The sequence below is a fragment of the Saccopteryx leptura genome, chromosome 5, assembly GCF_036850995.1.
Source record: "Saccopteryx leptura isolate mSacLep1 chromosome 5, mSacLep1_pri_phased_curated, whole genome shotgun sequence".
In the NCBI taxonomy this organism is placed as follows: domain Eukaryota; kingdom Metazoa; phylum Chordata; class Mammalia; order Chiroptera; family Emballonuridae; genus Saccopteryx; species Saccopteryx leptura.
Window position 1 is genome coordinate 207,735,988 of NC_089507.1, and position 24,285 is coordinate 207,760,272.

The window sequence follows — 24,285 nt, forward strand, 5'->3', positions numbered from 1 at the left end:
ACGGAAGAACCTAGTGTAACTGTGTACAGAACAGCTGAAAGGATTTAGAGGATTAGGAGTGTTTCAGTTTGGGTCCAGGGAGTCCCTTGGAAGAGCTGAGTATTGAGCCAGGCATTAAGGAATTAATACATGAGGAAAGACAGAGCAAAAGACCAAAATGCACTTAAATAACTGTTCTTTAAGGGGAGTTTTCAGTGTTAAGATGATAGACTGAGCATACTTTTATTTTTCCTTTGCCATATCTTACTGAAATGACTGGAAGAACAGAGGGAATACATTCTTCAAAGATGAGCAATGTTAGGGATTTCTGGATGAGGAAGGCCAGTGGTGTCATACGGATGGATAAATGCTCTGGAGGGTGCCCCAGCTGGGAGCATGTGCAGGAGCAGTGTTTTTAGCAAAGGCAGAAGTGTTTCCTCCGCACAGTGGACCTGGCGGCCTGGAAAGGCTGCGAGGGGGACAGGAAGTGCAGGCGGCTGATTAAGGACTATCTGCAGAGTGGCTGTGGGGCTTGTCGGCTCCAGGCTGGAGTCAGGGAGTTAATCTAGAGATACTGAACTGTTTGCTCTGGGGCAGGGTTCAGGGCTCCAAGTGGAGACACATCCATGAGAAGGGAGTGAGGGGCACTAGCTTCTCTTCCTTTTCCTGCCCATGCCCTGCCCATACCCTGAAGAGGGGCGAGAGGGGCGGCCACCTGTTTATGAACAGTCCCAGGCCAGCCCTCCCATTCAGGGGTGCAGCTTGTTGAAGAAAGCGACTTATTAGACAGCAGACAGCCTCACCAGCCACCTGCATGGTCAGCCTCATTCATTTTAAATAAGAACAGTCCTCCAAAGGTCACAAGACCTTGAAGGAGAATAAAGAGCAAGGAAGAGGAAAAAGAGGAATGAGCAGAACAGCTGTCTTCAGAAGAAACCAGTCAAAGAAAAGAACTTGGTAAAAGGTTTTAAGTTAGAATCCTCAGATTCAAGATGAAACTTTGCAAAACAAGGATGGGTTATGGGCCCTGGCTAGTTGGCTCAGTGGTAGAGCATCAGCTCAGCATGTGGAAGTCCCAAGTTCGTTTCCGTTCAGGGCACAGGGGAGAAGCAACCACCTGCTTCTCTCTCTCTCTCTCTCGCTCGCTCTCGCTCTCGCTCTCGCTCTCGCTCTCTCGCTCTCCTTCCCCTTCCCTCCTCCTTCCCTCCTCCTTCCCTTCTCCTTCCCTCCTTCCTTCCCTCCTGCTCCTCCTCCTCCTGCAGCCATGGCTCAGTTGGAGCAAGTTGGCCCCAGGCACTGAGGATGGCTCCATGGCCTCACCTCAAGCGCTAAAATAGCTCAGTTGCTGCCAGAGCAAGGGCCCCAGAGTGGATCCTGGGGCACATGCAGGAGTCTGTCTCTCTGCCTTCCCGCTTTTCACTTAAGAAAAAAAAAAAAAAGAAGAATGGGTTATGAAAAAGGAACAGTCATAACAAGAAAAATTAATGAAAATTTGAAACATGCTTGCCTTGACTAAAAGAATTCAAAAATACTGAGTAGAGGAAGGGATGGGCAAATATATGAGATCTAAATTCGTTAACTTTCATATCAGGATGTCAATAGCTAGTGCTTAATGTGGCTAAAGAAAGAACTAGAGGCATGAGCATGTGTGAGCTAGGAAAGTATCAGTGAGGAGCTGTTCTGTCTAGCAAGTACAGATAACTTGTATGTTTCATTGAAACCTTTCTATACATTTTTGAGTTTTTATTTTCATTTACTTTTACCACTTTTAATAACATTTGTTAAAAAATCTTTTCCCTTGCCTGACCTCTGGTGGCGCAGTGGATAAAGCGTCGACCTGGAAATGCTGAGGTCGCCGGTTTGAAACCCTGGGCTTGCCTGGTCAAGGCACATATGGGAGTTGATGCTTCCAGCTCCTCCCCACTGTGTGTGTGTCTCTCTCTCCCCTCTCTAAAATGAATAAATAAAATTAAAAAAAAAAATCTTTTCCCTTGTATAAGTATGTAATGTGTTTGTTTCATCTTTTTACTAGGATAGCATAATCTTTATAATCCCTGTTTTGATGTTTTTAAAGGGACTGAGGACAGGGTGCTTTGGTTCTCATTTTGTCAACAGCTGACTACATCTGTACCAAAACAGTTAGGTTTTTTCCATGTATTTCTTTTATTCAATATCTTTAAAATCTGTGCCCAACTCAGTTCTTTGGAAATAGGCTGAACTAATAGGCTAAACTAAGTAAAAGTTGAATTAAGTATGCAGATGAGCTCTTTGAGGGCAATATCCATTTTTGCGGTATTGCCCTCCTGGGAGTAGGATCAGAGCCTGTGGCGAGGCCTGGACTAGAAGCTTTTCGGAAGAGTTGTTCCCAGAGTGGAGCAGTGGCTCTCGGGCTGGACCCCCCAGACAGGTGCACGTCTGTGAAGGCAGTGATTGGCGTCATGAGCTATTTTCAGTCTTCCTGAATTTGGGAATTACGGTAACTCACTATGGCAGTAACTGATTCTTTTCTAAGACTTTGAGGGACATGTTATAAGATTTAATTTTAAAATTTGAAGAAGAATCTTTTTGAAATAATACAATTTGTTTGGTAAAATAAAACTTTTTAATACTCGGAATCCTTGGGGGCAGAGTAATAAAAAAGTCGTTGTAGTACAGTATTGTGACACATGAGAGAGACCTTTTCCCTCATACAGACCCAACACCCAGTTTCTAACTAGCAATTCTAGCAAAGAAAGCTGGAGGTTGAGAACTGGAGATAGAGATGGGGAAAGTCTGTCTGTCTGTCTGGTACTTTAATACCATTAGGTAATTTCCCGTTCGGAAGTTAAAAAGAGTACTTGTTTTCTTAATACATACTGCAGAGAGTAAAAGATGCTAAAATTTCCTGGTTCATGAAGCTGGGGAGAAGACAGAAGGAAACCAACTAATAAACTGGGTGGTGATCATACCCGACAGTTCTCCTGCTTTGAGGGTATAGTTTATATATATTGGAATTCTCTTGCATGTCATAAATATATGGTAGATGCTTTCTTTAAAGTGAATATATGTTTTATTATGAAATCAAGTTTGATTTTGTTACTAAAAATAAATACCTTGAGCCTAAAAATATCTTATCTGCCACTTTTTTCTGTCCTGCAAGTTAGTTGGTTCTAACTCTGAAAGCTAGAAAAGAGGATTATAAAAATAAGATTGCTTTGACTCAGCCTCATGTGCCATTAAATGGTGAGGGTTTTAGGCCTTTGTATTATTTAGAATCTCTTGTTACAGATGACATAAACCCAACTTTAATTACCTTAGGTTAAAAAAATAAATAAAGGGGGGTGTACTGGCTTGAGGAATGAGGACCAGGAGTAATAGTCGAGGATCCCACCACAGTTCTTCATCTGCAGCCCTTCCCTGCACGTCTCTGGGTGTCAGTTCCACCCCTTGCAGCTGCTTTTATTCTCAAGGTGGAATTGTGGCTGTCGCAACAATGGGCGTTTCACAGCTTAACAGCCTTGTGACCTACGAAGAGCAAGATTTATTTTCTGACCCACTCCTGCCAAAAATTAACTTAAAAAAAAAAAAGACTGGCCCTGGCCGGTTGGCTCGGTGGTAGAGCGTCGGCTTGGCGTGTAGGAGTCCCAGGTTCGATTCCCGGCCAGGGCACACAGGAGAGGCATCCATCTGCTTCTTCACCCCTCCCTCTCTCCTTCCTCTCTGTCTCCCTCTTCCCCTCCCGTAGCCGAGGCTCCATTGGAGCAAAGATGGCCTGGGCGCTGAGGATGGCTCTGTGGCCTCTGCCTCAGGCGCTAGAATGGCTCTGGATGCAACAGAGCGACGCCCCAGATGGGCAGAGCATCGCCCCCTGGTGGGCGTGCCGGTGGATCCTGGTCAGGCGTATGCGGGAGTCTGTCTGACTGCCTCCCCGTTTCCAGCTTCGGAAAAATGCAAAAAAAAAAAAAGACTCCGAAGTTGGTTTGGCTGGGTCATTTGTCCATCCCTGGACCAGTCACTATGGTGTAAGGAATAGGATACCATACCCCAGCCTGAACTTCTGTCCACTCTTGTAGCCTAGGGCAGTGTTTTTCAACCTCCGGTCTGCAGACCGATCTGCCAGAAATTTTGTGCCAGTCACGAAAGAGTTAACCACCTGATGTTGTATGAAGATTATAGACCCAGTGATCTTAGTCAAATTCGCTTATACTCAGATTGATTTCTGCTTTAGCAGTCCTTGAAATAATTCTCTGATTTTCACTGGCCCCCAAGTGTGGAAAGGTTGAAAATCATTGGTCTAGGCTCTAGGGGATTAATACTGGTTATCAGCAAAAAGGTGCTGAACAAACATGGTATCTCTTTCAGCTGTGAAATAGGTATATATCAAAATAAATTATGTTTATATGTATTTGTATATTTTTTCCTCAACCATTTGATAATAAATTAACTTATTAAGTCTTTTTATCCCTAAATACTCCAATGTGCCTTTCCTTAAGAGTAAGGTCATTTTCTTTTTAAAGAATTAAAAAAAGCCTGACCAGGGGGTGGTGCAGTGGATAGAGTGTCGGAGTGGGATGCGGAGGACCCAGGTTCGAGACCCCGAGGTCGCCAGCTTGAGTGCGGGCTCGTCTGGTTTGAGTAAAGTTCACCAGCTTGAGCTCAAGGTCGCTGGCTCAAGCAAGGGGTTACTCGGTCTGCTGTAGTCCCACGGTCAAGGCACATATGAGAAAGCAATCAATGAACAACTAAGGTGTTGCAATGCGCAACGAAAAACTAATGATTGATGCTTCTCATCTCTCTGTTCCTGTCTGTCTGTCTGTCTGTCTGTCTTTGTCCCTCTCTCTGACTCTCTCTGTCTCTGTCACACACACAAAAAAAGAATTAACAAAAATCCCGGCCCCGCCCCTGTTCCCCTCTACTACCGCTTTCCCCTTTCCCTCTGGCGGTCACCACACTGCTGTCTGTGAGGTGCTTTATGTTGTTGCTGTCTTCCTTAATTCCTTATTGTAGAAAACATGAATTCACATCGATGCTTCCAACCTCAATTCATCCCACAATATCGCCCTGGCCTTACATTTCTTATTTCCACCGTTTCCACTTTTCCATCTTCCCTCTTCCTCCGTGAGAGCCCCAGCTCCCAGTGCTGACGCTTGTATACGTTTGCCTCATGCCATACCGCGTCTGAAGTGGTTTCAGAATTGTTTTATCTACATGCCTACCAAAAATAGTTCAGGATTTGTTTGCCGTTCTCTCCACTTCTCCCAGAAGCTAAGAGCATTTAGTCGAATACTGTGTTCATAAATTCATGAGGTATTTTTTCCCTTTATTCAATGTGGTTATGTCATTTGTTTCAAACACATTTAGATTCATTTATTTCAGGTTGTTTTCCCTCTTAGGGTTTTTTGTTGTTGTTGTTTTTAATATGGGGAACTTGAACATGTTTTTAAAAGTCAAACCCCTATAAAGAGATGTGCTCAGAGAAGTGCCACTCCCCTTCCTATCTCCCCCCCCCCTCTTCTCTGTAGCTGTCCCTTTTGGGTGATCATTGTTGTTTGGCTTATCTTCCCTGAGTTTCTTTTTGTAACATAAATAGACGTATGCATGCTTTCTTTACTGTCTATTCTTTCACAAAAAGTCGCATACTCTTCTGCTGTTTTCACTTAAGACTGTCTTAGAAATCATTCCATATCAGTTCATAGAATTCCTTTCTAATCATTTTTTTTTTTATACCTGTGTGGTACTTCATCACATCTGTTTGGATGTTTAGACAGTGTTCATTATTTTGCAGTTACTAAATAATGCTGCAGAGAATAGCCTCATACAGGTTGGGTTTATATTTTGGGAGTGTCTTTAGAATATATTCCTATAAATGGAGTTGCAAGATCTAAGGGTATATGTGTACATAGTTTTGTTACACATTATTTGGCCACTATTTTTGAAGAACCTGGCACTTTAAAGATTCAAACCAAGCATTCATGACCCAAATCCATCTATGGGTATGAGGATCTGGAGGCTAAAATATCTGCCTTTGATAAAATTCTCAAGCGTAAGGTTTTCAAAACTTATTCCAAAGATGGGAAAACACGTTTTATCTAGTCTTCCTGGAAAATGATTTTAGGTGATATTTTCTTGATGTCCTACTTGGAAATCTCATGTATAAGCTTACTAGGAACCTGTTCTTCCTGACATTTGTCTTCATCAGAAGAGCTCCAGGAAGAATTTTTGGAACTGAAAATTGGTTCTGTTGCCAAAAGTAACCTCCGGAAAATCACTTAGATGATTTCTCAGGTAGGGCATCTCCTTATTTACCCCGGAATAAATAAGCAGTTTCACCAGTCGTTTTCCTATTTTACTGACATCTGATTTGCCAAGGTGTTCCCTCCGTTCCACCCTGCCCCCAGCCTTTGGCTAGACTTGACTTGGGAAGCAACTCACTATGGCTTCTCCTTATTTTCATTATTTAATGGGTTTCTGAATACATGGAAGGCAAATACATAGAAACCTAGTAGTAAAGTTTCGTATTTTAAGGAGGTTTTATTTCTTAATTGTGGCTTGAGCTTCTTTAGTATTGGGCATGATGTTTCACAGTGAAGCGCGTATATCTAGCATATGAAGATGAAACGTACAGACCAAGTTTTCTAATATGATGAAGTTATATTTATTAGCTCGATGAAATTGACTTCAAATGTTGGAAGGAAGGCTTTAAGATTTTGTGGAAGATTAAATGGGGCTCTGAGCCTGTGATTATTGTGGCGACTTTGGGTATAGCCTGCTTTTGTTAGGAGGTCCATAAAATCCACCACCAACTATGGATTTTTGAATTTGGGGCCATTGAAATATTTGGTTGCTGTTCTTTTGGTCATTATTTTGAAATTCAGGTGACGTTAAAGGAGATTTGAGATTTTTACATTTATCAGAAGGGAGACAGATTTAAAAGGAAGAGCCAGGAAGCAGGCTGTGGAGTGAAAGCAGCAGCGGTTGGGAGTCAGGAGCTGCGTGCACGCGGGGTCTGCTCTGCGGGTGGCCTGGGGGCCTCTGCTGCTTTTAAACTCCTCTGGAATGTGAGCCTCTGCCCTGGCTCTCGCCGGAATCATGATTTGAACAGTTAAGTGAGACTCAGAACGCAAAAGTGCTTTTATAGCATAGAAATTGCTGCAGTTTTCTTAGTGAGAAGCCACAAAGCATGAGATAAATATTCCTATCATTTAGTATCTTTTAGATCAGGGGTCGGGAACCTTTTTGGCCAAGAGAGCCATGAACGCCACATATTTTAAAATGTAATTCCGTGAGAGCCATACAACGACCCTTGTATGTTACGCATTATCCAATAAAAATTTGGTGTTGTCCCAGAGGACAGCTGTGATTGGCTCCAGCCACCCGCAACCATGAACATGAGCGGTAGGAAATGAATGGATTTTAACACATGAAAATGTTTTATATTTTTAACGTTATTTTTTTTTATTAAAGATTTGTCTGCGAGCCAGATGCAGCCATCAAAAGAGCCACATCTGGCTCGCGAGCCACAGGTCCCGACCCCTGTTTTAGACTGTTTCACCCGAGTGTCCTGTCCTGAACTGATCAATAGAAGTAGTGTCCGTGTCCCGTCCCGCCCCCCCCCCCACCCCGTTTGTGAGTACCACAAGCGTCTTGTTAAACTGTATCATCCTGTGAAATGGCAGGACCCTGTGAGTTTCATTGTCTCAGATTGGAGCAAAATACTTTTCATCAAGACCTTTTCTAATAGGTGGGCCAGCCATTCACTAGCCTGGGGGATTGAGGGTGGGCTCTGCTGGTGCCGACCTGGTTGGGGATCCGCAAGGGCCGAGGGGTGTTTGAGGGAGGCAGGCTGATTGGCAGCGTCACTGGCTGGTGATGGCACAGTTTATTGTGCTGGGTTTACCTCCTCTGAACAAGGCTCTCGGTTCTCCTCTCCCCTGATGCCTCCCAGCATTTCACCTGGTGGAAAATACCAGTAATTTTGGCTCTTCCTCATCATTCACGTTCTGTCATTTGCCCAGACTTACTGGTTCTACTTCAGCTGCATCTTTAAAATAATTTTCGCCTTTGAGTTTTCATTCATGTGCCCAGCCTAGGTCTTCATGCCCTTGCGTGAGTGTGCCATCATGGCCTTTTCACACAGAATGAAGTCTGTACCCTAGGCTGGTGTCCCCCTGCTTTCTCTCCAGCTCTCTCACTTGGCACTTCTGTCCACTTCCCTGTCACCCAGCTACACAGACTATTTTTCACTAAATGTGCCCTTACCACTCTTCCACTCCCCAAGAATGTCATGGTGGTTAAAAGCATGGCTGGGTTCAAATCCTTTCTCCACTCTTCAGTAGCCATGTTACCCTGAAAATCTAATTGAACCTCACTGTGCCGATTGATAAAATGAGAATACTGTAGTGAGACTATCTGCCTTAAAAGGTTGTTGTGAAGAGTAAAGGAGGTAATCTGTGTAAAGGACTTAGCAAACTATGCCTGCATGTATTATATAAGGCAGAGGTAGTCAACCTTTTTATACCTAACACCAACTTTTGTATCTCTGTTAGTAAAATTTTCTAACCGCCCACCGGTTCCACAGTAATGGTGATTTATAAAGTAGGGAAGTAACTTTACTTTATAAAATTACTAAAGCAGAGTTACAGCAAGTTAAAGCATATAATAATAATTACTTACCAAGTACTATATGTTGGATTTTCACTAAGTTTGGCAGAGTAAATCTTTATAAAACAACTTACTATAGTTAAATCTATCTTTTATTTATACTTTGGTTGCTCTGCTACCGCCCACCGTGAAAGCTGGAATGCCCCCTAGTGGGTGGTAGGGACCAGGTTGACTACCACTGGTATAAGGACTAGCAAAGATGATGACGACGACGACGACGATGATGATGATGATGATGATGATGATGATGTTGATGATGATTCCCATCTTCTGTCAAAATTCTATATATATATCCCCACTCAAATGCATTTTTCAAAATATCCCCAATGATAAGTAATCCATCCATTGATGCATCCATCTATCTGTATATATTCAATAAATATTTATTTAATACTTACTGTGTATAATGTATAAGACTGCTTATGGTGAGGAATACAAAACTTAATCAAATACGTATTGTTCTCTAGCAAAGGTATAAAATAGTCCTCCATTCGGCAAGTGTTTCTCAGTAACTGCAAAGGATCCAGGTACTGTGTGGTTCTGAGCCTGGTGTCATAGCTCATGACTAACCTTGCTGACAGATCAGAGCTTGAGTACCTTAAGCAAAAAACAGTTGAAGTACTTTGGTAGTGGAGGAAAGAGATTCCCTCAGCTAGGAGGGTCAGGAAAGGCTTTTTGGAGATGTTGCCATCTTAGCAGAGCAGCAGGATGGGGGACTTGGCCCACCTCCACCTTGCTCAGGAAGCAGTCGTCTGCTTCTTTGGGCCGTGACTCTCTGTGGTCTTTGGAATTTTCATAGTTGTAACTTCCTCAAGGGCAGGAACAGTGTTGTCCCGTGTTTGAGTTTTTAGTACTCCAAGTCTTAGACATACACTAGAGGATGATGGCACTTCCCATGTAATTTAAAGGGAGATTGAAATCTGATGATTTCTCAGTATTTGCAAAGCAATTACATTTCCTAGAGAAGATATTTATATAAACTGAAAGTGAGGTATTTGGTGATGTTCATATGATTTTATTTCTTATCACATTAATCATAGTCATAGTAGTCATAATAGGAGTATAAAAAAATTCTGCATCGATTCATGTAGCTCTTTCTTCCCATAGTTTTGTATATTTCTGGGAAGAAACTTGTTGATTCCATTAAAGGCCTACCCTGGTCCAAGAATTCCAGGATGTGATATCATAAGTTTGGTCACATGAGAGATCTTAGTTTTAAAAACTGCCCAACAGTTTTAATTCTGAATTTCTCCTTGTAGCAAGGAGCAAGGACCAACCCCAGTGGAGAAAAAGAAGAAAGGAAAAAGGAAAAGTGAAACCACAGTGGAGAGTTTAGAGCTGGACCAGGGCGTGCCGAACCCGTCCCTGCGGAGTCCTGAGGAGTCCACTGAGTCTGCAGACAGCCAGGTACAGCTGTGCCCGGGGGCCCGGTGGAGGTCACAGCTGCCAGGTGGCATCTTGCTGGCGCTGATCCTTGCTTCTCTCTCCCTCTGTCAAGCCTGCATCCCTTGTGCACGAGCCTGGGCCGGGCGTTCACTGTTTGGTGGGTGAGCACCAGAAGACCACAGGCCTTTCCCTAGCATCCTGATCTTTAGCATAAGATTATCAGCATAAAATAACCTCCCAGTTCCTTTTTTTTTTTTTTATTCATTTTAGAGAGGAGAGGGAGAGACAGAGAGAGAGAGACAGAGAGAGAGAAGGGGGGGAGGAGCTGGAAGCATCAACTCCCATATGTGCCTTGACCAGGCAAGCCCAGGGTTTCGAACCGGCGACGTCAGCATTTCCAGGTCGACGCTTTATCCACTACACCACCACAGATCAGGCCTAACCTCCCAGTTCTTTAGTGGTGCTTGCTTCTTTCTTGGAAAGTAGCACATTCAGCTGCGGAGAGAGTGAATGTGGAAAATGGAGTTGTGAGCCAAGCTAGGTAAGGCTCAGGGCCCTGTTTTGCCCTGTAGGTAATGCCTTTTGGACTCAAGGCTGGACCAGTCTACACAAGGTCATTTTTATATTCCCAGATACTGGAAAACTTAGGGATATATTTATTATGAAAAAATAGGAAGGAAAGTTTGGCCAAACATGAAAATAAGGAGTTGCTCACTTAAACAAGATTCCTAAAAATAACGCTGAAGTGCACCCATGACATTGATAGGAATGTTCTCCCTCAGTTGAAGCAACGTCTCTTGGACTTGAGTTCTAATGTTTGAAAGTGCTCTTTCCTCTGGTGGCCACAGCAGTTGATCTGAACTGTGCTGCTGCAAGGGGACCGTTTAGAGCAGGGGTAGTCAACCTTTTTATACCTACCTCCCACTTTTGTATCTCTGTTAGTAGTAAAATTTTCTAACCGCCCACCGGTTCCACAATAATGGTGATTTATAAAGTAGGGAAGTACTTTATGTCGGATTTTCACTAAGTTTGGCAGAATAAATCTTTATAAAACTACTTACTATAGTTAAATCTGTCTTTTAATTTATTGGTTGTTCGCTACTGCCCGCCATGAAAGCTGGAACACCCACTAGTAAGCGATAGGGACCAGGTTGACTGCCACTGGTTTAGAGTAAGACCAGCTTTTTGCACCTTCAAGTATCGTCTGGACACTGATAGGTTTCTAGGTGCTCTTCGTTGTAGGAAGCTGTTAGCTCCTGATGTCATAGTGGTAATAAGTAGTAGTGTCTGGGGTGTCAGGGCCAGGGTCCTCCTCACTGCCTATGAGTTTGAGCTGTGGCTGTTAGATATCCTGATTGGCAGAGGAGAAAGCACATGGGTTTATGGAAGTTGGCAGAGCATGAAGTGTTTCTAGGATGGTGATTTGTACGTGGAATTGGGGGCAGGTTTTCATGTAGAATCCTTCACCTAAAATCAAGGTGGCACAGAGAAGAAATAGCGGGGACACGGAGAAGGGCCCAGGAGATGTCTTTTAGAAAATAAGGGAGGTGGGGTGTTGCTTCTGTTTTTGTTTTTCAAGGTGTCAGTAATTGAGAGTGAGCTGGCTGGTGGGGGTTCCCAGTGTGTTTCTGCTGCTGGGATACTGTGGGTGCATAGAGACAAACCATGTGTTTTCCTGTTGGGGAAAGCCACTGGGCTGCTTTGTTGCAGAATGTTGTCTCTAAAAGGTCACACGCTACTTAATTATAGATGAGCCTTCAGATGGTGACTCACAAGTCTTGTTTTGTCACACTTAAGATGTCTCCTTGCATTTCAAGGGGAATTATGAGAGCCTAATAAAATTGGCATTATTTAGTCTTCTAGGAGTTTATGTGGTAAGTATGGTAAATTCAAGCAAAAACATTATCAACTATCATATCATTGTCATGAAATCAGAGCGTCCAGCTATGTTTGAAGGATTTTCAAAGATGATGGAGTTCCCCTCCTACCTGCTTTACTGGAATAGAAACCAACTGTAGAAGGAGGTGAAAATTCACTGCCATTGCTGAATAAAGCACATGTCACGGGGTGCTCAGACTGCACCTCCGTTCCTGGCAGTATGGATTCCCTCCCTCAGCTAGATCCCATTTTGAATGGATTGATTCTTAAAAGAGCTGTGTTGAAGGAAGATTCCTTCTGTCAAGTCAGAAAGGTCTCCTTTGCACGTTAGTGAGTGTAGCTGAAGGTGTTCTTGTACAGCTCTTGCCTCTGACTCACAGAGCTTCTCTCTCTGACGGCATGTTTGCCCCACAGAAGCGACGCTCCGGGCGGCAGGTGAAACGCAGAAAATACAACGAGGACCTGGACTTCAAAGTGGTGGATGACGATGGGGAAACAATCGCTGTCCTCGGGGCCGGCCGAACGTCGGCCCTCTCGGCTTCTACCCTGGCCTGGCAGGCAGAGGTACAGCCTTTGCATGGGGTGCTGGCCCACCTGGTGCAGTTGTTCTGTGGCTGTTTGCTGAGGCCTCAGTTGGATCATTTTAACTCCTGCTTATAACTTTCAGACGGTTTTCTGTTGCACTTAGAGTAAAATCCAGGCGTTCTTGTGCCAAGCAGGACCCTCTGTCATTACTACTCTGCATTTTGCCAAATACATTATTCAGATAAGCAACTTTTCCTCATCCCTCTCCTGACTCTTTAGCCAAAAGACTTGCCACCATTTAATGCCCGAACTAGAGGTTCTTTCCCACCTCCTGGCCTTTGTGTGTTTGTGCCTTCTTCCTGGAATGCTGTTCACCACGTGGTTCCCATCTTTTAAAGGAGGTCCCTGCTGCTCAGCCCAGTGATTCTGTTTCACTCCTGTGGGCTTCCTGCATAGCACTTGCCGTAACTTGTAATTTGGATTTATGATTTTATTTTATTTGTTGTCTCTCTCATTAGAAAGGAAAAGTCTGATCCATGGTAAACAGTTGTTCAGTGAATAAAATCACATGAATTAGTAATTACAGTTGGAACTCGGATTCTACAAGTGTGAACTGAGAGTCCAGTGCAAGGCCAGGTCCTGTTTACAAGGATAAGCATGAAGGGATGGTGCTGCCTCCCAGGAGCTTTACTGAGGAGAGGAGCATGTGGCTGGACTCCCACTGCGATGGGTGCAGCCCTGGAAGTGTGTGCTGGATGCTTAGCTATGCGGAAGGGGGCCCGAGCAGGAAAGGGAGGGCGGGTAGGGCTTTAGGGGCGATGGTTTCCGGCATGAACTAAAAGCCCCAGAGCCTGAAGGGTACCACCGGTTGTGATATGACAGGTAGACAGGCTTGGCTGGATGTTGGCCTCTAATTTGAGGAGCAATAGGAGATGAACTCTGAGGCTAGAAGTCACATAGGACAAATCCTTGGATGTCAGGTAAGGTGTTTGGCCTTTATACTGTAGATCAGAGAGGGGTAGCAGGCATTGATGGGTTCAGGCAGAGGAGCAGGGTGGCCATGTTTGCATTTTCGGACTTTCCACCGGCAGCAGTATCAAGGAGGAAGAGGACTGCTTTAGGACCCGATGCCCAGATGCTAGAGAGGAAGGGTGGTAACTGCAGAAGAGGAGGAGGTCTGTGCCAGAGAGCTCACAGAGAAGAAACGAGAAGCAGGCTGAGCACGTAGGAGGGCGTCATTGCCGCAGCATGCTCTGGGATACAGGCTGTCTTTTGTTACGGAGTCGCCGTCGCTGACTTGGCAGAATGCACGCTCTGCTTGTGCCACAGCAGCACAAATACCTGTCCTTGCTCCTGAGCCCGGGGGCTTCGGACGCCGGTAATACTTTATCTCTGTAAACCACCTGGCCTTCTACTTGAAGCATTTCTACATCATTTCACGTGAAATTTCACTCTGTCGGCATGGCAGGTAGCTAGGAGCCGGGGTCGTGGTCCCTTCTGTAACAGTCAAGAAACAGGCCCAGAATGGTCCAGGTCGCAGAGGGTTTATGACCTGTAGCGGTTGATGAGTGGCTAGCACTAAGAGTTGATTTCATGTCTCTGTGCTAAGGGTTATCCAACTGATGCATATAACACTTAATAGGAACGATACTGATGTATTGTCATTACAGTACTCTTCAAGCAAATAGTTCAGAGCTGCCCTCACAGGCTGCCGTGAGTTGATAGGATTATATTGCTTTGTAATCGGTTTTCCTTCCTTGGAGATTTTATGGTTGGTTTGGTATTTTAAAAACTATAAGGGATTTTATTTTCTCCTACTAGCCATTTAGCCTAAGTCATTAACCATATTTCAGTTGTTGTTATGACTTCTCCCCTGGTACCTGAAGGGCAGAATTAGCTGATCTGACAGAAACAATTCAGGAAATTTTATGTATCTCAAAGCTCGATTTATCCTCTTTAGAGTACAGCAAGGAGTGTTATATATATATATATTATGAAATACAGGATAGAACCTGGATTTGCATTAATTATGCCTCAAAACTTGTTACTAAATTTAAGCAAGAAAGAAGCCTGACACATGGTTTTGGTGCTGATGTAATAAAAGGAATGGGCCACAGTTCTGGCCGACAGGCTTGGCCCAACATGCAGGGCAGACCAGACAGCTTGCAAGGGAATGGAGTGGGTTTCAAAGTCAGTGCTCTGTGGAGCCTTCGATTAGCTGCAGAACCCAAATGGCTTCTCTTGCATCTACCGGGCTTCCCGAAGACTCCCCAGGCCTGTGCAAAGCTTGAGAGCCTCGGAGCTCATCCTGGACTCCAGGCAGGCCTCACAGCATCCAGTGGCACAGAAGATCAGCTGAAGAAGATGAGGTTTTTCTTGTCTGTCTCCCAAGCCTCTGTGGATGGTTCCTACTTGCTGGCTGGCTTTAGCTCGGGGTAGGGAAGGGTGTGGAATAGGCACAAAAAAGGCCTGTCTGGCACCTCTTTGCAGTATCTTATCAGCATGTTCAGCCCGATTCTGTGGCTGCTGGCCCCTGTCCCAGCCCTGAATTGCAACCTCAGCATTGGTTACCTAGTGGTGAGTTGCTAAAAACATCTTTACACATGATTCATTCTAGCTCAAGACTGGCAGATTAGCACCGCCTGCTTTAGAGGCCAGACGGTCCCTGACGGGGAGCTGATTCAGGGGCTGGAAATAAGTTTGCTTCCTGACACTAACTCCTTGCTTTCTTCTTCTTTGTCGCACTGATGTTGGTGCCTGAAACAGGCACCTGGCACAGTAGCACAATTACAATGTATAGGTTTTTACAAAGTTGTCTGGGTTTGTGCCTCCTACACTTTGTGTGGTTTGTATACTTTTGCCTTCTGGAACCAAAGGACTTGAATTTGAATGAGATTTAGCTCACAGTGTCCGCCTGTGCATGGCCGCCATGTCTTTGCCGAGGGGACCCTCTGCTTTGGCCTCTTGCTGTGCCTGGCAGGCCGAGCTCAGCCACCCCCTCCCCCAGGAAGCGCCCTGCTCCCCTGAGCTGGGGATCAGTGTCCCTCTCTGATGTCCCATAGCACTGTAATATGATTAACTTTTTAATTATCCTTTCAACACCTGCCAATTCTTTGATTCCTTCTAAACCAGCAATTTTCAACCTTTTCATCTCATGGCACACATAAACTAATTACTAAAATTCTGCAGCACACCAAAAAAGATACTTTTTTTGGTCCATCTGACAAAAAAAATTAATATAATTTTGATTCGTTCACACTGGATGGCTATTGTTATGTTGGCTTTTGTCATTTTTTAATGTAATCTAAGGGAAAAGGGGTCAGTGCTCCTGACTAAATATAGTCAGGTGGTTCATGTTTTAAAAATTCTTACGGCGCCCCAGTTGAAAATCATTGTTCTAAACTGTAAGCTACTTTAGGATGGGGCTTGTATCTTTTTATTTTCTTCTTCCCTAAAGTAAAATTTACATTACTTCCCAGGAACTATTCAGACAAAAACTCATTTATGCTACTTTTTCATGGTGTTGCAACTGTTGTATTTATTATTTCCAAAGTCAAGAGTCACCTGGACCCCATGTTCCATGTGTTCAGAGCCTGTGACTATTCCGATTTGTCAGTGCCACATTGTTCTGAATGTCACTCCTCATTGTTCCCTTGGTCTAATTGTAAACTTTTGCAAAACGTGTCACCTTTTACTTTTAGTTTAGCATATTGGTCACCTCACATAGGTAGTACTTTTTATTAGATAGTAGCTGACATAAAGACTTGCACTCAGTTGTACTTAATATGTTTTTTAATATATGAATAATGAATAATATGCTTAAAACGCATCGTGTGAACTCCTAGATTGGAAAGACGAGAATGGGGTGTTTTCCTTTTTCCTCCCAGGCTCTTGTTTTCTCCATTTCTTTATACTGGCAGATTGGCGTATTCTCCCCAGTGGCATTCACTTACCTCTCACTGCGGACAGACACTTCAGCCTGCACACAGACCGGCTGGCAGATAGATTCCTTGGTGCCCTTTGGCATTGCTCTCGCTTTGGACCAGCTTCTGGAATTGAGCACTCTGGCTCCTGTCCCCTTGGCTTGCATGGGTGGATGGTCTTGATTCTTCCCGATTCTTCGTTGGCTGCAGCCATCATTCCCCACCCGAATCTTCCTGCAGATGGTCTCCTGCATGAGCGTCCTCTTGGTTTCTGCTGCCACCCCTTGTGCCGAGGCCAGTGTTCAGGCTCTTGAGCATGCACCCTCACAGTTCCCTTCTGTGCTCTGTCCTTCCTAAGCCGTTACCAGACTAATCTTCCCACAACACCAGAGAAACTTTTGGTGTTTCTTGATGTCCCACTCAGGAATTTAATAAAGTGGTTAGTTACTTCTTAACTCCTATAATAGATGGAAACGGCCCGATTCTTTAAAAAATGTGGCTGTACCTGTTTATCGTCACTTATTTCCACTCCTCATTGTGTCTAATGGTCTTGCTCTACTAAGATCGGATATTGAGCATTCCAAATATGCATCCTACTTCCCATAAATTTGCTCATCCTTCATTTGGGTTCATTTTGGGTTTCCTTCCTATTTGCTGTCCTCTTATGAGCCACCTCTCTTTTGGGCCCAAGTAAAATGACTCATTCTGTGAATTCCAAACTGCATTCTTGCCTTCTGCATTCTGGTTAGACTTATGGTTACTCTCACAACAGTTAGCTTTGCCCTGGGGCATGTATAAGAAAAATATGTTTAATTTTGCTTTTCCTGAGTGTAAGCCCCTGAGACCTGGCGTCTTGTTTGATGCTACTTCTGTGCCCCCCATGCCACTTGGGAAATACTCGATGATTGGGAAGTGATTTGCTTATTGCTCCAGTCTCTCCTTGTGGTTAGCTAAATAGAAGTAAATCAGGTGGTTGGTTGAGGTTAGGAGCAAATTGGTTTGAAAATTTTTGAAATTTTCCCTAAGAAAAATTGTTTAGTTATACGAGTCTCTGACATGAGCGTGAATGAATTAAAATTGTCTTCTTTGAAGAATAATTTGAGAAAATTCCAAGCAGTTGAGAACAGATGGCTGTTACGGGAGTGTGTTTGGCTAGCAGATTCAGTTTATAGCTGTGTGTATCTGTATACACTGAGTGTTTATACACACATGACCATGCTTTTCTGCACAGTCTCTGTCTAGGGGAAAAGTCTCCATCTCCCAGTGTCCTTCCTGTTTTGGTATGTATTTTGGAAATGCTGCTCTCTTTTCCTCTAGTTAGGATAGAGTGAAAACCTGGTCTCAGTATGATGATCATTGGTTCTTTAAACAGTGCCAAAAAGTAAATTGAAATTTTATTTCAAATTTCTTTTTACTTTAAAGTTTTTTATAATGAAGAATGTTTTAAGTCCTCTATCCTTTTAATACCCAAAGTAAAGCCCTGTGCTTTCTGTTTTCTATCCATGTGTTAATGTTTCCTTGAGTTTGGTCTTGTTAAAAACTCTATAAATAGCAATCAGTATCCTACCACCAGAAGCTGTATTTTTCTGATCTTCATGGTAAGTAAGCATAAGAATATTTGAAGCAATCTGCTAGTGAGGGAGAGGCATTGTTCCCCTCCGTGTGTATGAATGCTGGCTTGCTTGCTGGACTGGGTTATACTAGCGTGGGAGTACATGGGAAAGGTAGTCGGCGACTATGAAACTTTAGTGCTGGCTAGCAGAGGTCTGACTCAGGTGTCGCTGCATTTCCAAAGCCTCTGCTAATTTTCCCATGTGCTCTGGCATCAGTGGTCCCCATTGCACTTACTTTATACTGGTACCGTGCTGTGTTTGCAAAAAAATCTCTTAACATTATTTATCCAAAAAATATTTATTGAGCACCTACTATTGGCAAGTAGTATTCTGAGTGGTGGAGATAACATTAAGAAACAAAAGAGACAATTTCTGCCCTCGTGGAGGGAGGCTACAATGAATAAAGAAGAGGTTTGCAGCCCTGGCCGGTTGGCTCAGCGGTAGAGCGTCGGCCTAGCGTGCGGAGGACCCGGGTTCGATTCCCGGCCAGGGCACACAGGAGAAGCGCCCATTTGCTTCTCCACCCCTCCGCCGCGCCTTCCTCTCTGTCTCTCTCTTCCCCTCCCGCAGCCAAGGCTCCATTGGAGCAAAAATGGCCCGGGCGCTGGGGTTGGCTCTGTGGCCTCTGCCTCAGGCGCTAGAGTGGCTCTGGTCGCAACATGGCGACGCCCAGGATGGGCAGAGCATCGCCCCCTGGTGGGCAGAGCGTCGCCCCATGGTGGGCGTGCCGGGTGGATCCCGGTCGGGCGCATGCGGGAGTCTGTCTGACTGTCTCTCCCTGTTTCCAGCTTCAGAAAAATGCAAAAAAAAAAAAAAAAAAAAAGAAGAGGTTTGCACCTAACACATAACCAGTCTCTCTCCAGATGTTTGCCAGATTTTGAACCTACATGGGATGTGAAGCCAAAGGGATAAGTTCAAAACTCCCAAAGGGTAGAAATGTCTAGGGAGAGGCTAGTAGTAAACCCAAAAATAGGAAAATTGTGTTGTGTAGTGTCAATGATGATAAGTGCTATGGAAAAAAGATATCAGAATAAGAGAGTGATAAGGAATTCAGGAGTGAGGGTTACAATTTTAAATAGGGTGGTCAGTGTTGGCTTCACAAAGGTAACATTAGAGTGAAGAGCTGGAGGAAGTAAAGGAGCAAGGGAGTCACATAAGGGAGAAGAGTATTTTGGACAGTGGGAATAACCTGTGCAAAGGCCCTGTGGTAGAAGCATGCCTGGCGATACAAGGAACAGGCAAGAAAACCTTAAAGGCAACAGATGAGTTTGGAGGCTGGGTACAGACACTGTAGAGTTTTGGAAGATTTTGGTCCTTTTAAACAGTTTAAACAAAAGGTGACAGAATAAAAAGGACCATTCTGAATGTTGGTTTTAGAACAGAGTAGCAGATCAGGACTGGTGAGGAGGTTCCTAGGAATCATCTGGGTGAGAAATAATGGTGGTTTAGGTCAGGGTAGAAGCAGTGGAAGTGATGAGAAATGGTTGGATTATTTTTATTTATTTATTTTTTATTTTTTTATTTTTAGAGAGAGAAGGGGGAAAGAGCGGGAAGCATCAACACATGGTAGTTGCTTCTCATATGTGCCTTGACTGGACAAGCCCAGAGTTTTGAACCAGCGACCTCAACATTCCAGGTCAAGGCTTTAATTTATCCACTGTGCCACCACAGGTCAGGCTCTGGATGTATTTTGAAGGAAGAGCCAACAAGAGTTCTCACTAATCAGATACAGTGTGTGGAGAGAAGAGGCAAGGATTACATCCAGATTTTTGGTTTGGGCATCTACAAGGATGAGTTCACTTTAACTCAGGGGAGAAAACTGTAGATAGAAGGGGTTGGGTGGGTGGTTGGCAAGAGACCAAGAGTTTAGTTTGTGGGCATTTTAAGTGTGAAATATTTCTGAGTACTCAAGTGGCGGTGGTAAATAACAGTTAGATATATGAGACAGTAGTCAGGGTTGAGGTCCTGAGCTGAATATATAAATTAGGCAGGCATCACAGTGAAGCCAGTATTTATAACCATGAGACTGGAGAAGACCATCAAGAAAATGAGTATAGACAGAAAACGGAAGAAAACCCAAAAACTAGGCCCTAAGGGACTCCAGAGATGAGAGTTAAAACAGGAGGATTTCTACTTCCAGGTGAGATATAATAGTAGGTCATGGCAGGCCAGCACTCACTGCAAAAACAAACAATAAATTACAAAGAACTTATTTTTGAAGACACAATCATGGAAGCAACAAGAATTAGATGAACTAAAGTTTTAGACAGTGAGGAGCTGTCCTTGATGAGCTGGCAGTTGTTGACTGATTCTTCTCTGGGGACAGTCACAAATCTGGACATGCGTTGAGGAGCAGGGTTGGCCCAGATGGCGACTATCTGTGTTGAGGAACTGTCTGATCCTGCTGCTGATTGATTTTACGGAGCTGGTGGAGTGATAGGAGACTAGAGGAATCTCCAGAGCAAGGGAACTCCCCCGGGAGACTTGGCTAAATTCTGGAGTCGCCCAGAATTCAGGAATGAGGGTTACAAGAAAGTGTTAAATTACATATGTGGTTTAATGAATGACCATGGTGGCAAGTCATTTTGTGTCCTGTTTGATATTCCTTAAACAGGACACAGAAATACCTAAGAGAAAAGATCGATAAGGTGGATTATAGAGAATGTTCATCAAAAGACACGGATTGAAAGGCTCCTAGATTGGTAGAAAATGTTTGTGTATCTGATCACTCTTGCAAATCAAAACAGAGGACAGTTTTTAAAACAAGCAGATGACATGAATAGGAGCTTCACAAAAAGGAGAGCCATGTGCTCTATAAGCACATGAAAAGGTGCTCAGCATCCCCAGTTATCAGGGAAATGAAGACTACACACCCATTAGAATGGCTAAAAATGTGAAGACAGACAGTATCAAGTCAGCTGAGCTGCCCGTACTCTACTTACTGGTGTAAAAACTGTTACAGTCACTTTGGAAACAATTTTGACAGAATCTGTTAAAACTAAACATATAACCAAACTCATAGTCTAGCAATTCTACTCCTATGTATGTATCCAAGATAAATGAATGCATTTGTCCAACAAAAGACATATATGAACATTAGAAACAATCTAAATATTCCTCAACAGTAGAATGGGTAAATAAATGGTGGTGTATTTATACAATAAAATACTACACAGTAATAGAGAAGAATGAACCATATACTATATGATTCAATTTACATGAAGTTTAATAATAGGTAAGACTAATTAATAGTGATAGTATTCTAAATAGTAGTTATTTTCCATGAGGGCACAGAGTCTTTCAGAACATTAGAAATGTTATATAACTTGATCTGGGTGGTACTTATACGTGTGTGTGTGTGTAAAAATCCATCAATTGTACACTTGAGGTCTCTGCATACTGTATGTATGCCATACCTCAGTATCTTTTTTTTTTTTTTTTTTTTTTTGTATTTTTCTGAAGCTGGAAATGGGGAGAGACAGTCAGACAGACTCCCGCATGCGCCCGACCGGGATCCACCCGGCACGCCCACCAGGGGCGACGCTCTGCCCACCAGGGGGCGATGTTCTGCCGCGACCAGAGCCACTCTAGCGCCTGGGGCAGAGGCCAAGGAGCCATCTCCAGTGCCCGGGCCATCCTTTGCTCCAATGGAGCCTTGGCTGCGGGAGGGGAAGAGAGAGACAGAGAGGAAGGGGGGGGGGGGTGGAGAAGCAAATGGGCGCTTCTCCTATGTGCCCTGGCCGGGAATCGAACCTGGGCCCCCCGCACACCAGGCCGACGCTCTACCGCTGAGCCAACCGGCCAGGGCCCTCAGTATCTTTTAAAGCATTATGTTAGCATGTCTGGTCATTCCTTGATAATGAAGACACTAGTGCATAAACTTAAGAGATGCTCAGTATAAATGTGGAAAAATTAGGAAGGAGGTTAGGAAGTTGGTTCATTAATCTAGCACCTGTTCCTTTGCTCACTGTCCACTGGCCATAGAGTGCTGTTTGTTGACCACAAGGTTGGGGTATTGATCTTGACTGCTCAAGAAAGTACACCTAGCTTTGGCCCTTTGATGTTAGCCATCCTGATAGTATAGGATAGGTTCCAGTATATGGAGAAGGGGGAGACTTTTTAATTAAGTGATATAGATTAGGAATAATAACTATCTCCAGTCTGTGGTCCTGGTGAGTTTGATGCTTTATTTCCTCATGTATTTCTTTTTCTTTCTCTCTTTCTCTTCCTTGTTAGTTAGCATTCGATATTCAACATTTGGTAGCCACTCACTATTACCTGGCCTTTTTGAGGCATTTAACTACATCAGTGAATAAAATAAATAAGGATCTCTGCCCTCAAAAGGTTTATATTGGAAAAAAAAAGGTTTATATCGAATGGGAGAAGACAAGCAATAAACAATAAACTGCCTCCTCCTTTTGTAACTTGTGCTTAAGAATCAAGCAGAACAAATACTTAAACAGAAAAACAAAAGCTTCCTCCTATTGTATGGCAGGCATAGTTCACTCGTCTTCTTGCTGAGCGGTGGGAAGAGCCTTGTCGTTTTGGATTAACTTCTGCGTGGCACCTAGCACAATTCCATGTGTCTAGGGGAATGTAATAAATAGTTGTAACCTTTGGGAGCATCTGTCAGTGCCTGCTGATTTCCATACTTCTTTTCTACCATCCATCTGCCTCCTCATCCTTTTTTTAAAATTATTATTATTTTTTTATTAACAATCACTTTTCTGAGAAAAGCCTGATTTAAGATCTGAGGACCCAGGTGCGAAACTCCGAGGTTGCCAGCTTGAGCGCGGGCTCATCTGGTTTGAGCAAGGCTCACCAGCTTGAACCCAAAGGTCGCTGGCTTGAAGCCCGAGGTCGCTGGCTTGACCCCAAGGTCGCTGGCTTGAGCACGGGGTCACTCGGTCTGCTGTAGCCCCCGGGTCAAGGCACATATGAGAGAGCAATCATGAACAACTAAGGTGCCATAACGAAGAATTGATGCTTCTCATCTCTCTCCCTTCCTGTCTGTCCATCTCTCTGTTTATCTCTTGTCACAAAAAAAAAGTACTTAAAGCCCTAGGAAGAGTGTTAAATGCAAGAGTGTTCTGATTCAGTGCATCTTCTTTTTTGTTTGTTTCATTAAAAATTTTTTTTTATTGGCTTTAGAGAGATGAGAGAAAGAGAGGGGTGGGGAGGAGAGCGGGAAGCATAGTAGTTGCTTCTCATATGTGCCTTGACCGGGCAAGTGTGGGGTCTTGAACTAGAGACCTCAGCATTCCAGGTTGATGCTTCATCCACTGCGCCACCACAGGTCAGGCTGTTTTATTTCTAATACAGATTTTTAAAAATCACATACTCTGGCCCTGGCCGGTTGGCTCAGTGGTAGAGCGTCGGCCTGGCGTGCAGGAGTCCCGGGTTCAATTCCTGGCCAGGGCCCACAGGAGAAGCGCCCATCTGCTTCTCCACCCCTCCCCCTCTCCTTCCTCTCTATCTCTCTCTTCCCCTCCCGCAGCCAAGGCTCCATTGGAGCAAAGTTTGCCCCGGCGCTGAGGATGGCTCTGTGGCCTCTGCCTCAGGCGCTAGAATGGCTCTGATTGTGGCAGAGCGACGCCCCAAGATGGGCAGAGCATCGCCCCCTGGTGGGCATGCCGGGTGGGTCCTGGTCGGCCTCATGCAGGAGTCTGTCTGACTGCCTCCCCGTTTCCAGCTTCAGAAAAATACAAAAAAAAATAAAAAATCACATACTCTGTAGAAAGGTATTTCATGGAGTTTAGGAGACTAGAAATGTTGATGTGTGTCTAGGGTAGGAAAGGAAGGAATTAATTTGTTTTCGATTGGGACTTGTAGTCAAAGGATGATCAGTGATACCAGCCATTTCCAGGCACAGAGGGAAAAGATGGTACAACTTAGAAGGGAGTAATTACACCTTCTGCTCGCCTAGTGATTCTCTCCAAAAATGTTTTCACTATGCATTTTTAACTTCTGTATTAATCGATTTGGAAACCATGAGGTGTGGGTTGACTTGCCCAAAGTCAGTAGCTGGTAGGTGTTAGAATTGGAACCTTCTGATTCTAAGGCCCCCAGACTCTTTTATGTTAACACCTTTCTGAAAATTATATGTGGCAACATGTAGCTGTTCTGGCAGGGGAAAGAAGTCATCGGACCAATTTTCGTGATGCTAAAGAATTTTGATGCTAAAGGCAGATCTGAAATTAAAGAGTCTGCGAAGTGGAATAACTTCTCAGCGTGTGTGTGAGAGTGTGGGAGGGGTGATTAGGTTGTGCCCAGAGGTTAGTAGCTTTCCTAGTTTTTGATCACTCTGTAGTCTGATAGGAGGGAGGCCTTGGTATTCAAAG

At 44.0% G+C, this 24,285-nt stretch overlaps 1 protein-coding gene across 8 annotated transcripts in view; it reads left to right on the top strand.

Annotated features, from left to right (window-relative positions):
* Positions 1–24,285, top strand: part of CHD6 (chromodomain helicase DNA binding protein 6) — a 178,082-nt gene that overhangs the window by 74,008 nt on the left and 79,789 nt on the right. For all 8 annotated transcript variants that reach the window (XM_066387784.1, XM_066387780.1, XM_066387785.1 and 5 more), the window contains 2 exons: positions 9,879–10,026; positions 12,298–12,447. In XM_066387784.1, the coding sequence (XP_066243881.1) occupies positions 9,879–10,026; positions 12,298–12,447 (298 nt within the window). The remainder of the gene's footprint in view (positions 1–9,878; positions 10,027–12,297; positions 12,448–24,285) is intronic.